The sequence below is a fragment of the Carex rostrata genome, chromosome 1 (genome assembly GCF_964058835.1).
Source record: "Carex rostrata chromosome 1, lpCarRost1.2, whole genome shotgun sequence".
NCBI classification, from domain to species: Eukaryota; Viridiplantae; Streptophyta; class Magnoliopsida; order Poales; family Cyperaceae; genus Carex; species Carex rostrata.
Window position 1 is genome coordinate 6,124,542 of NC_135918.1, and position 15,914 is coordinate 6,140,455.

The window sequence follows — 15,914 nt, forward strand, 5'->3', positions numbered from 1 at the left end:
TGTGCTTGGATAACCAATTTTATAAAAAAAAAATTAATAAAAGTAGGAGGTCAAATTATCAACTATTTAATATTTATAAAAGATTTATTACCTGGGTATCGAATATAAGATCTTCCATATGGAGGATGACCTTTACTACTAAATTAAAGGTTAGTTCTCAATTTTTTTTTTACAATCTTTTTAGATAGATACAAAATTATTGTTTTAACAGTAATTTGTATAGTTTTAAATGATAGTAAAAATTAAAAATGTATATATATAATTTAGCCTCTAAATACATTTTAATATAGAGATAATGTTAATCAATTTGAATTACCTGTTTAATCTTTAACAGTAGAAATAAAAAATATGAAACACGATATGACAAGGAGACAATCCTTAAAAAGAATAACTTATTTATAAATCGTATCTGTTATGTTGAAATGAACTAATTTTTCTTGATTCCGGTTAAGAGCTTTTGTGTTTCAGTGAAAATTCCTTCAAAACGGGTTCTGGCTAGGGAACCCAAATTTTCGCCCACTATCCATTAATGGGTCGGGTGCTGCAACGGATATGTAAAGCCTGCAAACCGAAAATTATAACAAATATCTCCGTTCACAATCAGTTCAGTCCTACGAAAATATATTTGGGTCATTAGTCAGCACCCCCAGTTCTTTCTTCCACATTCTCCCAGTTTAAGTTATTTCTTGAAATCAAGAATTGAAATTCAAAACAAGCGCCACCATTCCGTTACTCTTGAGTACTCTCCAATGGAACACCAGCGGCCCTGGAACAATCTGTGCTCTGAGCTCCTCTCGATAATCATCTCAAAATGTAGTGCCACAGCTGCTGCCACTGCCTACTTCGGCACAGTCTGTGCTGATTGGCGTCGCTCCCTCACAAAATACTCTCCCATACCTCCCATCCGTTCCCCCCAGCCGCCCTTCCTTCTTCTCCCTTCCCGCACCATTCGCATTCCTTCACTCGGTAAGGTCGTCCGTCTCCCCTTCAAAGACCCCTCTATCAAGAACTATTCCAGTGACCCCAAATTGATAGAGCTGCCCCAGCTTGAGGAAGCTATAGGCTGCATCTGCATCGGCTCATCTCACGGCTGGCTTATAACTCTCAGCCAAGACTCCTCTGTTTCCCTTTTCAACCCTGTAACTCAGGAAACGATCCATCTCCATCCCCTCTCCTCAATCAATGATGAAATTCTCTCTTTCAAACGTTATCCTGTCCCTGAATACCATCTTGTGGGCAAGAAAATAAGAGACAGTCAGTTCTCTATAGTCCGCTTTGCCGTCTTGTCCTCTGATCCAGCACATGATAGCTGTTTCACTTTGCTGCTCTTCCTCTCCGGCTTGAAAACCCACTGCTTCATGTCGCAGGGCAGAGGTGGTAAGTGGAATCTGCATGTCCACCAACTATTTGAGAGAGAGGTCGAGGATGTGGTTTTCATTAATGGAGTATTCGTTACCATTGACCGGTTTTTTGAACTAAAGATATTTGACTTCAACAATCACGAGACTGGATTGGTTGTGAAAAAAGTCCAACTAAGCCAGATTCTGAAAAAGCCAATTGGAAACATTTTCTTGGTCAACTCAGATGGTCATTTGTTGGTAGTCTACACCCGCCGTCCCTTTACTGGCACAATGCAATCTTCCATCCTGAGAGGAAACATCAGCGTTTTTGACTTTCACAAGTGTCCATTAAATGGTGTCAACGTCGAAGGCAAGAAGATAAATAAGCTCAAGGGGGTTGTATTGTTTCTCGGTCATGGATGCTCTGTGGCTGTCGCAGTAGAGCACTTCCCATGGCTGAAGGAGGACGTGGTGTACTTCACTCGCGACTACACCAAATTGGAAAGAGAGCACAGGGGAGGAGAGAGAATGGCAGCTTCTAATCAGCGTACTATCAGTATCTGCCAGAATAATATTCGTGACAAATCGAGGTCAAAGTCAAACAAAGTGCTTGATGATGTGGGGAGATCGCGGTATGCAATTCCTGAATATTGGTCTTTCCCGAGACCCTTTTGGGTTACTCCTAATCTCAGGCGTATTAGTGGATTAAATCATAGTGCATTTCTTTTGTTAATTAGATCTTTTTTATTTGCACATATAATAACACACCTAAAGGCGTGCGAGTAAGCTTTAAAAAATGCTTCTGACGGAAAAGCTAGTGTTTTGTGTTTCTGCTATGACTTGTCTTTGATGTTGTTCAATGATAATAATCATTAATTGGCAGTACCAGATTTCTTCATCTTATTTAAGTTTAAACACAGAGATATGGATAGTGCTGATCAGAGCCTGACCAAATGCATGCTGAAATCTTATTTAATGTCTGTTTTGCTAAGAGCATTGGTTGAATTTTTAACTGGTAGCAACCAAGAGTGATAACCAGTTTTTAATATATCTTTATGACTTGTACATAAATGTCTAAAACCCATTGTTCTTTACGTAATTGTTTAGAGTCGACCAATACAATAGCTTAGGTATCTGTTTCCTCAAACAAGCTGTTCCATTTCCATACCTGCCGTACAGAATCATTCAACATACGAAAGTGTGCTTACTGAGGATCCATTAAGTCATAGATCCGATAACGATCAATCTAATTGGTACTATTTTGCTATATATATTCCTCTCAAATCAAAAAGAAAGCAGACCTTTTTTAAGTAAAATGAAAATTTGTTATTTGACCAGGATTTGAAAGCTTTAACGGTAGATAGTAGTAGTTCAATTTTTTTTTTGTCCTTTCTTATTAGGATTCTCCTTTACAGTGATAGTGAACGTCTCTAAGTCACAAGGTCCAAATTTATCAATGTAATTTCAAGGCAGTTCTCCACAAAATGCCCATTACTAGGTTGTGATACAAAAGGAAACAGTAAGGGAGTGCAATATAAAGGCTTGAACCTAAATCCTAAAAGGCCACACAACACAACTAGATAAGATATATTCACAAAATAACGGTTGTTTAAAGAAGTCAGAGATCTATTTTTTACCAAAATAAGAAAGCAGAGATAATTGACCGTCTTCCTTCTTCGCAGCCTTTTCTTTCTTCACTGGCAGAGAATCCACATCACTGAATTTCTTTACTTCGTCAAATTCTCTCTTAACTCCAGAAGATTGTCTTCCTTTCTCACTTGCATAACATTCTTCAGCTTCAAATGTTAAAGCTTCCTTTTTAACATCCTTAGACTCATTTGTTTCTTCCCTTTTAATATCACTAGACTCATTCTTCTCGTCCATTTTAGCTTTTGTCAACTGGTTGTTAAAAGGTTCATCTTTTTTCTCGATATCAACAACAGTGCCAGTCTCCTTTGAGTGTTCTTTTTCTGGCTTGATACCACAGTCAGATTTCTTTGTGAAAAATTTCGAAATAGGGTGGTTGGCGGTAGATTTTATTAGGATCTGCGGTGTCAAACAGAAATAATCGGTAAAAAGTTCAAACAACAAATGTAGGATTGAGGAAAAGAAATTATTTACAGTAATATAATTATATAATCTTGATGTACCTCTGTGAGGCACTCAGGACAATCAAATGACGTTTTGCCAACTTCGGCGGTTACTGGATGCCACACCTTGAGACAAAGTGAAGAACCAACAATCAAAAAATATAAGGAATAAAATAATATAACTGAAAATAATGTAATCCAACACAACTCAATTTATGAAGGTTTGAGTACCATGTACTAGTTTGTATGGTAGCCGACCATACCAAAAAAATTCATATTTCACTTTCAGACCTAGAACGAAAACAAGAGTAAAGATATCAAGTAGTAGATCCTTTTATAGACAAGAAAAGCACTGTTCAGACTTACTAAATCAGGACCTTCATAAGGAACAAGAAGGGATTCAAATTTCTGATTTGAATTATCCAGCCACAGGTCAATGGAGCTCTTAGAACCCAGAATTACAGGCATCCGATCTGAAATTAAAATCAAGTCAAAAACATAATGTTTACATACTCCATTAGGCATTTAGGCATGTTAACCACCGACTGAAGTAAAATACAATATGTAATACAAAAGCAAACCATGAAGCCACTCCAAACTGGTCGAGCATCGAGTTGTCAGGATGGTGAAGGTGTACAGGACCTCTCCTGTAAAAGAAAATAAATTAAAGATCACAAAATGTTGAGAGATAATCATTATTCCTTATGGCAAAACCATAATGCAGCAAAATTCATGTTCACAAACCCGCTGGAAATTGAAAATGAAAGGTGATCACAGGAGCTCTGAAGTGATAATAAAGTATAATTTTGAGTGGAGAGAAAGAGAGGGAGAGAAAAATTACCATCAGAGTTTGACCAAGAGTCATAAAGAGCAGCAAAAACAAGAGGCATATCATCCTTAAAGTGAATATAGTATGGCTGCTTTTTAGAGCCATCTTTTTTCCACTCATAGAATCTATAAGAAATATAATAGAAATAAGTCAATTACCACCAAAGGCTCTTAATGCAAGAAAAAAAAAATTACACTGTTATGTTTTATAATTTTCTTCAATCCTGACAATAGCTATTGAAATTATCTGAATATAATTTTCAAAACATGAAGAATAAATAACAAAGGGATTGAGAAAATGTGTATATATATACATACCCTTCTACTGCCACGAGGCACCTATTAGCAGGAATTAGTCGCCTAAATGATGCCTTCTCTTTTATAGATTCAGACCGAGCATTGAACTGCATATTACTTATTATTTCAAAATACAATCAAACAATGAAATGTATAACATCTCATACTATTGTCTGGAATTAAATGCAGCTAAGAGAGTCAAAACAGATTTTAACATAACACAACCAATGAGCCAGTGACTTCTTCATTTCTTCCCTTCTATGGCTCCATTCTAATTTAACATGAAAGAGGGAAAAAAGGGAAAAAAAAATTCATATGATTCACCAAAGTTAGCAAGTTACCATCCTGTAATGATCCAGTTTCTCAGTTTTCTTAGTGAAGCTTGGAACTAGGCCCCACTTCATACAATGTACTACAGGTTCCACCTCCTTTTCTCCATCCCCTCCACTATTGATCCTTTTCACCATTGCTACTGGTACATACATACCAGGCGATACATTATACGAAGGCCGAAAACTGCATCAAAATCAAAATTGTAATGGCAATCACATAGTTAATTAAAAGACCTTCAAACGCGTAAAAATATTGATAGAAATGACCACATGTTGGTTTTAAAACCCTACAAACTATATGAAAATTCCATGATTAATCACATAACAGAAACCCAGCAAACCTCAAGTAGCATTAGATACACTTTCGAGGGGGGATGTGGAAAAACGAGGGTTTGGGGAGTTTGAAAATACCGATTGCTGTCAACCGTACGGACGGAAGTTCGTCGGCCGCCGTCACCGGTAAACCCACAAGCGGCGGCGACTTGGTTAGGGTTAAGTGTGCACCGAGCTCTACCGCACATCCTCTCTCTCCAGTCTCTCTCACACTCGGTAAGCTCTCTTCCTTCTAGGAGAAGTGTCGAGGCGCGAAAAAATAAAGGCACTTGTCTTTTTATCATTTGTATCCTTCCGAGTGATTATATTAACGGATAACTCCTCAAAGTAGAAAACGAAATACGGTTCAAGTGAATTTTTCTAAAAAGTAGGTTCAATTATTGTTTTTATTTTTTTCTCACAGAAAATTTTGTTTTTCAAGGAATAATATGACAAATTATGACGAAATAGTATGTTGAACAATATTTAAAATATATTTTTCAAATAATATTATAATATGCAAGTATCACTTGTCAAATTATACTTGCAAATATTTTATAGACGAGTGTTAATTAATGTTTACAAATTTTCGTCTCCCTTTCGTTCAATATATGAGGTAAGTTTTTCACTTGAAATTTTGTGCAGAATTCACCATCGCTCATGCCTCTTCGTGCTAATATACTAAATGAGACTTAAAAAATTTGTCCAAACAAGCAAAATCATTCTTATATATTTTTTTTATTAGGCTGAAATTATGAGTAGAACATGCCTCCTTGTGAACTTAACTCTAATATTTATTGAATTTGCTTCAAACGATAAATTCAAATGGTTGAAAAACCCCTCCAACTTACGAGTAATATATGCGTCTACATACAAAAATTTTAAAATTTTGAATTAATTTTGTATAAAGTCAATTAATTAAAAAGCGTTTAAAAAATAAATGTACTAAAATTAATTTATAAATCTTGTAATTTTGACCATTTTACTTTATACTAAATTAATTTGAAAATTCGAAATTTCCGCATGTAAACTCATCATTGTAAGGTAGATGGGTTTCAATGGTTCTAATTTGTCGTTTGAAGCCAACCCGGAGAGTTCATTAAGAAACTTCATGAACTAAGAGCACCCTAGTTCTAATCCAAAATTATAATGTATTAGTGAGACACTCTAAACAAATCCTTGTCCTCACTTTTCAATAAAAAAAACTTAAAATATAACACTTATTGGGTCTTGAAAGACTTAATCACTAAACTCATTGCAAACCAGATTTATGGTTCTTGCCTTGTTTATAAAACACTATAAACCATGCGAAGTATATTCGATGTCAAGCTTTCATTCTCTTAATCTTATACAGAAAGTTTAAATTCATGAATATTAGCTTATAATGTTAACTTCTGATCTTCCAATGCTTCGGAAGTTTAAATTCAACAGCTTGTACACGCAATATAAGATGTGTAATCAACACCTAAACTGGTAGTCAAAATAACGCACAGTTGCAACAAAAAAAAAAAAAAAAAAAAAAAAGATATTGGGTATGCTAGTGAAAAGGTCAATAAATAATTAATTATTAGTTTAGTTTTAACAATTTTTATTTTAATTAATATTTAATCTCTGAGCCTTCATAGAAACCTTAAGGAATTATCCAGCCTTAACAGAAATTTTCTGTAACTTTAGGTGATATAAATTTCGCAACATTAATTGATCAAAAGCGGAGAACAAAAGAGAGAAGAGTTCAACCGACCAAATTTTAGATATTTAACGTGACTTCAATTTACATAGTAAAAGTTCTATTGAATGAACTAATTTTTTGAACTATCTTGAGCTTAATATATATAAATTCGAGCAATAATTTAGTCTCTTTTAGATTAAAAAAAAAGCAGAGTTAAAATATCTCATATCATTCATGTTTTATTGTGTTTTATATTTTTTTAGCAAAATCAAATAGTCAATCCGAAACGATCAATAATTTAATATATATGATCTCTATATTTAAAATGTGTTTGGATAATTAATTTTATAAAAAAAGTTAGTAAAAGTTGAGGTCAAACCATAAACTATTTAATATATCCATCATTCGAATTTCGAAAATACGACATTCCATATAAAAAGGTTGGTTCCCATTTTTATTTTACAATCCTTTTAGATAGGTATAAAATTACCGTTTCTAATAGTAATTTTGTACCATTTTAAATGATAGTAATAAAAAATACATACATACATGTTAATCGATTTGATTTGACTATTTAATCTTTAATAATAGAAAAAAAAATATGAGACACAATATGACACACGAGATAATCCTTAAAAAGAATAACTTATTTATAAATCATATATGTTATGTTGAAATGAACTAATTTTTCTTGATTCTGGTTAAGATAGGGGTGTAAACGGTCGGATACGGATCGGATAGTGGTTTTACTATATCTATATCCATTATAATTTTTTGGATACGGATATGGATACAGATCGGATCGGATATTAAAGTTATGGATACGGATCGGATATCAGACGGATACAGATATTTTTCATAATTAACTTGTTGGTTACCAAATATCTACTATATTATAAAAATATTAGCCACTAATTATGTCATAGTGTTATATCGTTAATCAAAATATATATCTATATGCAATTTAATAAATTATTGGTACAATATGTTATTTAATAAATCAATTTAATAACATATAACACATTTTTTGTGCTTTACAGTCGGACACGAATAGTTAAAAGTTTTATCGTATCCTTATCCGTTATAATTTTTCGAATACGAATACAGATATGGATACGGATACGAATCAGATAATTTAGGTAATTTTCTAGATTCGGATATGAACGACATCGGATAATATCCAATCCGTTTACACCCCTAGGTTAAGAGCTTTTGTGTTTCAGTGAAAATTCCTTCAAAACGGGTTCTAGCTAGGGAACCCAAATTTTCGCCCACTATCCATTAATGGGTCGGGTGCTGCAACGGATATGTAAAGCCTGCAAACCGAAAATTATAACAACAAACTACCTCCGTTCACGATCAGTTCAGTCCTACGAAAATATATTTGGGTCATTAGTCAGCACCCCCAGTTCTTTCTTCCACATTCTCCCAGTTTAAGTTATTTCTTGAAATCAAGAATTGAAATTCAAAACAAGCGCCACCATTCCATTACTCTTGAGTACTCTCCAATGGAACACCAGCGGCCCTGGAACAATCTGTGCTCTGAGCTTCTCTCAATAATCATCTCAAAATGTAGTGCCGCAGCCGCTGCCACTGCCTACTTCGGCACAGTCTGTGCTGATTGGTGTCGCTCCCTCACAAAATACTCTCCCATACCTCCCATCCGTTCCCCCCAGCCGCCCTTCCTTCTTCTCCCTTCCCGCACCATTGGCATTCCTTCACTTGGTAAGGTCGTCCGTCTCCCCTTCAAAGACCCCTCTATCAAGAACTATTCCAGTGACCCCAAATTGATAGAGCTGCCCCAGCTTGAGGAAGCTATAGGCTGCATCTGCATCGGCTCATCTCACAGCTGGCTTATAAGTCTCAGCGAAGACTCCTCTGTTTCCCTTTTCAACCCTGTAACTCAGGAAACGATCCACCTCCGTCCCCTCTCCTCAATCAATGATGAAATTCTCTCTTTCAAACGTGATCCTATCCCTAAATACCGTCTGACCAATACAGTATATCACAGTCAGTTATCCATAGTCCGCTTTGCCGTCTTGTCCTCTGATCCAACACATGATCACCATTTCACTTTGCTGCTATTCCTCTCCGGCTTGGAAAAGCGCTTCTTCACATCGCAGGGCAGAGGTGGTGAGTGGATTTTTCATTTTGACCGACTACTCCAGAAAGAGTTCGAGGATGTGGTTTTCATTAATGGACAATTCGTTACCATTGACCGGTTTTTTGAACTAAAGATAATTCGCTTCAACAAGACTGGAGTTGTTGTGAAAAAAGTCCAACTAAAGCAGTTTCAAAGGGAGATGCCAATTGGAAACATTTTCTTGGTCAATTCAGATGGTCATTTGTTGGTAGTCTACACCAGCCCTCCCTTTACTGGCACAATGCAATCTTCCATCCCGAGAGGAAACATCAGCGTTTTTTACTTTCCTAAGGTTCCATTAAAAAGTAGACACAAAAAAGGCAAGAAGATAAAAAAGCTCGAGGGGTTTGTATTGTTTCTTGGTCATGGATGCTCCATGGCTGTCGCGGTAGAGCACTTCCCATGGCTGAAGGAGGACATGGTGTACTTCACTCACAACTACACCAAATTGGAATGGGAGCACGGGGAGCACAGGGAGCACAGGGGAGAAAGAAGAATGGCAGCTCCTATTCAGCGTGCTATGATAAACTTCCAGAATAATATTCGTGACAGATCGAGGTCAAAGTCAATCAAAGTTGTTGATGATGTGGAGAGATGGCGGTATGCTGAATATTGGTGTTTCCCGAGACCCTTTTGGGTTACTCCTAATCTCAAGCGTATTAGTGGATAAAATCATAGTGCATTTCTTTTATTAATTAGATCTCTTTTATTTGCACATACAATAAAACACCTAAATGCGTGCGAATAAGCTTGTAATAAGCTTCAAAAAATGCTTCTGACGGAAAGGCTAGTGTTAATTTTGTATTTGTTCTATTACTTGTCATTAATGTTGTTCATAATCATTAATTGGCGGTACCAGATTTCTTCATCTTATTTAAGTTTAAACTCAAAGATATGGATTGTGCTGATCAGAACCTGACCAAATGCATGCTGAAATCTTATTTAATGTCTGTTTTGCTAAGAGCATTGGTTGAATTTTTAACTGGTAGCGACCAAGAGTGACAACCAGTTTTTAATCTTCACCTTCTGTGACTTCGTCCTGACAGATTTAGCCATTTTGGCTAATTGTTACAGTAGAAATAATTACAGCAGCAGGTTTTAATATATCTTTATGACTTGTACATAATTGTCTGAAACGCATTGTTCTTTTCGTATTTGTTTAGAGTAGACCAATACAATAGCTTAGGTATCTGTTTCCTCAAACAAGCTGTTCCATTCACATACGAAAGTGTTAAGTGAGGATCCATTCAGTCATAGACCCGCCAACGATCAATCTAAGTTGTCCTATTTTGCTATATATATTCCTCTCAAATCTAAAAGCAAGCATAGCTTTTTAAGTAAAATGAAAATTTGTCATTTGACCAGGACTTGAAACTTCAACGGTAGATAGTAGTAGTTCAATTTCTCTCGTGTCCTTTATTATTAGGATTTTCCTTTACAGTGATAGTTAACGTCTTTAAGTCACAGAGCCCAAATTTGTCAATGTAATTTCAAGGCAGTTCTCCACAAAATGCCCATTACTAAGTTGTGATACAAAATGAAACAGAAAGGGAGTGCAATATAAAGGCTTGAACCTAAATCCTAAAAGGCCACACAACACAACTAGATAAGATATATTCACAAAATAACGGTTGTTTAAAGAAGTCAGAGATCTATTTTTTACCAAAATAAGAAAGCAGAGATAATTGACCGTCTTCCTTCTTCGCAGCCTTTTCTTTCTTCACTGGAAGAGAATCCACATCACTGAATTTGTTTACTTCATCAAATTCTCTCTTAACTCCAGAAGATTGTCTTCCTTTCTCACTTGCATAACATTCTTCAGCTTCAAATGTTAAAGCTTCCTTTTTAACATCCTTAGACTCATTTGTTTCTTCCCTTTTAATATCACTAGACTCATTCTTCTCGTCCATTTTAGCTTTTGTCAACTGGTTGTTAAAAGGTTCATCTTTTTTCTCGATATCAACAACAGTGCCAGTCTCCTTTGAGTGTTCTTTTTCTGGCTTGATACCACAGTCAGATTTCTTTGTGAAAAAATTCGAAATAGGGTGGTTGGCGGTAGATTTTATTAGGATCTGCGGTGTCAAACAGAAATAATCGGTAAAAAGTTCAAACAACAAATGTAGGATTGAGGAAAAGAAATTATTTACAGTAATATAATTATATAATCTTGATGTACCTCTGTGAGGCACTCAGGACAATCAAATGACGTTTTGCCAACTTCGGCGGTTACTGGATGCCACACCTTGAGACAAAGTGAAGAACCAACAATCAAAAAATATAAGGAATAAAATAATATAACTGAAAATAATGTAATCCAACACAACTCAATTTATGAAGGTTTGAGTACCATGTACTAGTTTGTATGGTAGCCGACCATACCAAAAAAATTCATATTTCACTTTCAGACCTAGAACGAAAACAAGAGTAAAGATATCAAGTTGTAGATCCTTTTATAGACAAGAAAAGCACTGTTCAGACTTACTAAATCAGGACCTTCATAAGGAACAAGAAGGGATTCAAATTTCTGATTTGAATTATCCAGCCACAGGTCAATCGAGCTCTTAGAACCCAGAATTACAGGCATCCGATCTGAAATTAAAATCAAGTCAAAAACATAATGTTTACATACTCCATTAGGCATTTAGGCATGTTAACCACCAACTGAAGTAAAATACAATATGTAATACAAAAGCAAACCATGAAGCCACTCCAAACTGGTCGAGCATCGAGTTGTCAGGATGGTGAAGGTGTACAGGACCTCTCCTGTAAAAGAAAATAAATTAAAGATCACAAAATGTTGAGAGATAATCATTATTCCTTATGGCAAAACCATAATGCAGCAAAATTCATGTTCACAAATCTGCTGGAAATTGAAAATGAAAGGTGATCACAGGAGCTCTGAAGTGATAATAAAGTATAATTTTGAGTGGAGAGAGAGGGAGAGAGAGAAATTACCATCAGAGTTTGACCAAGAGTCATAAAGAGCAGCAAATACAAGAGGTATATCATCCTTAAAGTGAATATAGTATGGCTGCTTTTTAGAGCCATCTTTTTTCCACTCATAGAATCTATATGAAATATTATAGAAATAAGTTAATTACTGCCAAAGGCTCTTAATGCAAGGGAAAAAAATTACACTGTTCTGTTTTATAATTTTCTTCAATCATGACAATAGCTATTGAAATTATCTGAATATAATTTTCAAAACATGAAGAGTAAATAACAAAGGGATTGAAAAAATGTGTGTGTGTATACTATATATACATACCCTTCTACTGCCACGAGGCACCTATTAGCAGGAATTAGTCGCCTAAATGATGCCTTCTCTTTTATAGATTCAGACCGAGCATTGAACTGCATATTACTTATTATTTCAAAATACAATCAAACAATGAAATGTATAACATCTCATACTATTGTCTGGAATTAAATGCAGCTAAGAGAGTCAAAACAGATTTTAACATAACACAACCAATGAGCCAGTGACTTCTTCATTTCTTCCCTTCTATGGCTCCATTCTAATTTAACATGAAAGAGGGAAAAAAATTCATATAATTACCCAAAGTTAGCAAGTTACCATCCTGTAATGATCTGGTTTCTCAGTTTTCTTAGTGAAGCTTGGAACTAGGCCCCACTTCATACAATGTACTACAGGTTCCACCTCCTTTTCTCCATCCACACCACTATTGATTCTTCTCACCATTGCTACTGGTACATACATACCAGGTGATACATTATACGAAGGCCGAAAACTGCATCAAAATCAAAATTGTAATGTCAATCACATAGTTAATTAAAAGACATTCAAACGCATCAAAATATTGATAAAAAATTAGAAATGACCACATGTTGGTTTTGAAACCCTACAAACCATATGAAAATTCCATGATCAATCACATAACAGAAACACAGCAAACCTCAAGTAGCAACTAGATACGCTTTCGAGGGATAATATGGAAAAACGAGGGTTTGGGGAGTTTAAAAATACCGATTACTGTCGACCGTACGGACGGTAGTTCGTCGGCCGCCGTCACCTGTAAACCCCCAAGCGGCGGCGACTTGGTTAGGGTTAAGTGTGCACCGAGCTCGACCGCACATCCCCTCGCTCTCTCTCTCACCCGCTAAGCTCTCTTCCTTCTAGGAGAAGTGTCGAGGCGCGAAAAAATAAAGGCTTTTAGGCACTTGTCTTTTATCATATCCTTTCGAGTGTTTATATTAGCGAAACACTCCTTCAAAGTAGAAAACGAAATAGGGTTCAAGAGAATGTTGAGTTCTTTACAGAATGTCCGTTCAAGTGAATTTTTTTTAAAAGTAGGTTCAAGTATTTTTTTTTTTTTTCCTCACAGAAAATGTTGCTTTTCAAGGAATATATGACAAATTATGACGAAATAATATGAATAAAGAGTATGTTGAACATATTTAAAAATATATTTTTAAAATAATATGCAAGCATCATTTGTCAAATTATACTTGCAAATATTTTATAGACGAGTGTTAAGTGTTAACTAATGTTTAGAAATTTTCGTCTCTCTTTCGTCCAATATCTGAGATAAGATTTTTCATTTGAAATTTTGTACAGAATTCACCATGGCCCATACCTCTTCGTGCCAATATACTAAATGAGACTTTAAACGATTTGTCCAAAACAAAATCATTATCATGTCTTTTATTAGGTTGAAATTATGAGTAGAACTCGATTCACCAAGATTCTTTGTGAACTTAACTCTAATATCTATTGAATTTGCTTCAAACGATAAATTCAAACAGTTGAAACTCATTCACCTTATAAGTGTTGCGTTTACATACAAAAAAATTTATATTTTCGAATTAATTTTGTATAGAGTCAATTGGTTAAAAAACGCTCAAAAAATGAATGTATTAAAATTAATTTATAAATCTTCTAATTTTGACCATTAATTTTATAGTAAATTAATTTGAAATTTCAAAATTTTCGCATGGGTTTTAACGGTTCGGATTCGTCATTTGAAATCAATCCGATAAATTTTAGAATTGAGTTCATCAAATAACTTCATGAACTAAGAGCACCGTAGTTCTACTCTGAAATTATAATGTATTAGTGAGACATTAAACAAATCCTTGTGCTCACTTTTTAATAAAAAAATAAAAACTTAAAATATAACACTTAATGGGTCTTGAAAGCTGGGGGGTCTCAATGTATTGGAAAGATAGCTAAGCAACCTTTATAATTTTAAAATTTTAGTTATTTTATATTGAAATTAAATTAAATTTTATTTTTATAGAAGTGTCTATATAGTCCAGCCTTCTCAATAATAATCAAATATTTATTTGTAATTTAGTGGTTAAAGCTTTATTTTATAGTTAAGAAGTCTTGAGCTCAAATCTCACTCACTACATTATACATTTTAATTTTCAACCTCTTTTATCAAACATTTCTAGTTCCGCCCTAAACTCATTGCAAACCAGATTTATGGTTCTTGCCTTGTTTATAAAATATTATAAAGCAATGCGAAGCATACTAGATGTCAAGCTTTCACTCTCTTAATCTTATACATAAAATTTAAATGTATAAATATTAGCTTCTCTTCCAATGCTTCGGAAGTTTAAAATCAACCGCTTGTCACGCAATATAAGATTTGTAATCAACACCTAAACTGGTAGTCGAAATAACGCACAGTTGCAACAAAAAAAAAAAAAAGATACTGGATATGCAAGTGAAAAGGTCAATAAATAATTAATGATTGGTTTTGACAATTTTTATTTAAATTAATATAGCTGCAAGTCTGCAACTCAACGGAATCTCTGGGTCTTCATAGAAACCTGAAGGAATTATCCAGCCTTGAACAAGTCACAAAAGTTAAATAGTATAACTTAGCCCCCGGAACACAATGCAACAATTCTCATTAACTCGAAAACTTGGGGCCCAAATATAATTTTTCTCTCTGGATTTTTGAAAATTTGAAATAGATTATTTTACTCAACAGCGTATTTAATCGAACCCTTTATTGGAACCACAAAAGAAAAACTAAACAAGTGCTCAAGTAATCAGCAATAATTTAAAATGTTTGGAAAAGATCGTCTAGTTAAATTAAAGTTCGATTTTTATTTGCTTATTTATTGTCATACAGCGCTGGGTTGGAATTCTATAGAAGAGCAGGGCCTGAAGCCTTCTTTACCATTTCGTTCGGTAACGCACATCTACGAATTTAGCCCAATCCAATATTAAGCCCATTCTGTAAATTCATACGTCAGCCATTAAGCTTCTAACTTCTTCTTCTTCTTTTTTTACTTTTTAAGTAAATTGCTACAGATCTACAATCCCATTATTCAAGGCATTGCTCCACTCTCGAGGCCACCATTAAAAATTATAATTATGTTATTAGGATGGGTGCGGGTTTCAAGAGATTTAACTTCCGAAAAAATGAATAACCCATGAGTTTAGTTTTGTGAATTATCGAATTATTTTTAATATCAGAAATCATTGATTTCTTTTCCAATTTTGTTTTTCCTAAGGTGCCCCCTTATCAATCAATAATCAAATAGCATCAATCATAATCAAATAGCAACTTTTTAAGCTTGAAATAAAATTTATTAATTTTTTTTATTTTCAAAATTATCGGTCATGCTAATTCCATAAAAAATTTTGTAGATACTTCTTATGAAAATTAAATTTGTACATGTAAACTAGATCTATTGTTTCAGGCAGTGTTTTAAATAGCGCGCTATAGCGCCGCTATAGCGTTTTCCGACCAAAAAAGTTATGGCGCTATGCCCAAATAGCGCCGCTATTTGAGCATAGCGCGATTTTTTTAACCCGTACGCTATTTCGCGATAAACGCTATTTAAATCATTGGTTTCAGGGTTATTTTTAAGAGTGAGGTTGCGGTACTATAAATAGCGCATATTGGTACATGCTATGAATTT

At 34.7% G+C, this 15,914-nt stretch overlaps 4 protein-coding genes across 4 annotated transcripts; 2 read left to right on the forward strand and 2 right to left on the reverse strand.

Annotated features, from left to right (window-relative positions):
• Window positions 1-749: 749 nt before the first annotated feature.
• On the forward strand, window positions 750-2,372 carry LOC144551867 (uncharacterized). The gene is made up of 2 exons (XM_078299990.1): window positions 750-2,034; window positions 2,224-2,372. The coding sequence occupies exons 1-2, from the start codon at window positions 750-752 to the stop codon at window positions 2,370-2,372; spliced, it is 1,434 nt and encodes a 477-aa protein (XP_078156116.1).
• A 336-nt stretch (window positions 2,373-2,708) lies between these two features.
• On the reverse strand, window positions 2,709-5,504 carry LOC144551953 (uncharacterized). The gene is made up of 8 exons (XM_078300094.1): window positions 5,299-5,504; window positions 4,897-5,071; window positions 4,577-4,662; window positions 4,272-4,384; window positions 4,012-4,077; window positions 3,797-3,903; window positions 3,491-3,556; window positions 2,709-3,386 (listed from the first exon to the last, which is right to left on the reverse strand). Exons 1-8 carry the CDS (start codon window positions 5,502-5,504, stop codon window positions 2,967-2,969), a joined length of 1,239 nt encoding a protein of 412 aa, XP_078156220.1. The 3' UTR covers window positions 2,709-2,966.
• A 2,872-nt stretch (window positions 5,505-8,376) lies between these two features.
• Window positions 8,377-9,681, forward strand: LOC144552056 (uncharacterized). The gene has a single exon (XM_078300182.1). It carries the CDS (start codon window positions 8,377-8,379, stop codon window positions 9,679-9,681), a length of 1,305 nt encoding a protein of 434 aa, XP_078156308.1.
• Window positions 9,682-10,499: 818 nt separating this feature from the next.
• Window positions 10,500-13,178, reverse strand: LOC144565392 (uncharacterized). Its single transcript, XM_078315134.1, has 8 exons — window positions 13,000-13,178; window positions 12,589-12,763; window positions 12,280-12,365; window positions 11,967-12,079; window positions 11,709-11,774; window positions 11,494-11,600; window positions 11,188-11,253; window positions 10,500-11,083 (listed from the first exon to the last, which is right to left on the reverse strand). The coding sequence occupies exons 1-8, from the start codon at window positions 13,107-13,109 to the stop codon at window positions 10,664-10,666; spliced, it is 1,143 nt and encodes a 380-aa protein (XP_078171260.1). The 5' UTR covers window positions 13,110-13,178; the 3' UTR covers window positions 10,500-10,663.
• Window positions 13,179-15,914: the final 2,736 nt, after the last annotated feature.

Excerpts from the sequence above, each read along its gene's own strand:
- LOC144551867 (XM_078299990.1), top strand. The coding sequence starts at position 750 with ATGGAACACCAGCGGCCCTGGAACAATCTGTGCTCTGAGCTCCTCTCG. Across the intron at positions 2,035-2,223 it reads GGTTACTCCTAATCTCAGGC|TACCAGATTTCTTCATCTTA; the intron begins GTATTAGTGGAT and ends ATTAATTGGCAG.
- LOC144552056 (XM_078300182.1), top strand. The coding sequence starts at position 8,377 with ATGGAACACCAGCGGCCCTGGAACAATCTGTGCTCTGAGCTTCTCTCA.
- LOC144551953 (XM_078300094.1), bottom strand. The coding sequence starts at position 5,504 with ATGATAAAAAGACAAGTGCCTTTATTTTTTCGCGCCTCGACACTTCTC. Across the intron at positions 4,385-4,576 it reads TGCCTCGTGGCAGTAGAAGG|ATTCTATGAGTGGAAAAAAG; the intron begins GTATGTATATAT and ends TATTTCTTATAG. Across the intron at positions 3,387-3,490 it reads GTCCTGAGTGCCTCACAGAG|ATCCTAATAAAATCTACCGC; the intron begins GTACATCAAGAT and ends TTGACACCGCAG.
- LOC144565392 (XM_078315134.1), bottom strand. The coding sequence starts at position 13,109 with ATGTGCGGTCGAGCTCGGTGCACACTTAACCCTAACCAAGTCGCCGCC. Across the intron at positions 12,764-12,999 it reads CGTACGGTCGACAGTAATCG|TTTTCGGCCTTCGTATAATG; the intron begins GTATTTTTAAAC and ends ATTTTGATGCAG. Across the intron at positions 11,775-11,966 it reads CTCTTGGTCAAACTCTGATG|GAGAGGTCCTGTACACCTTC; the intron begins GTAATTTCTCTC and ends TTTCTTTTACAG.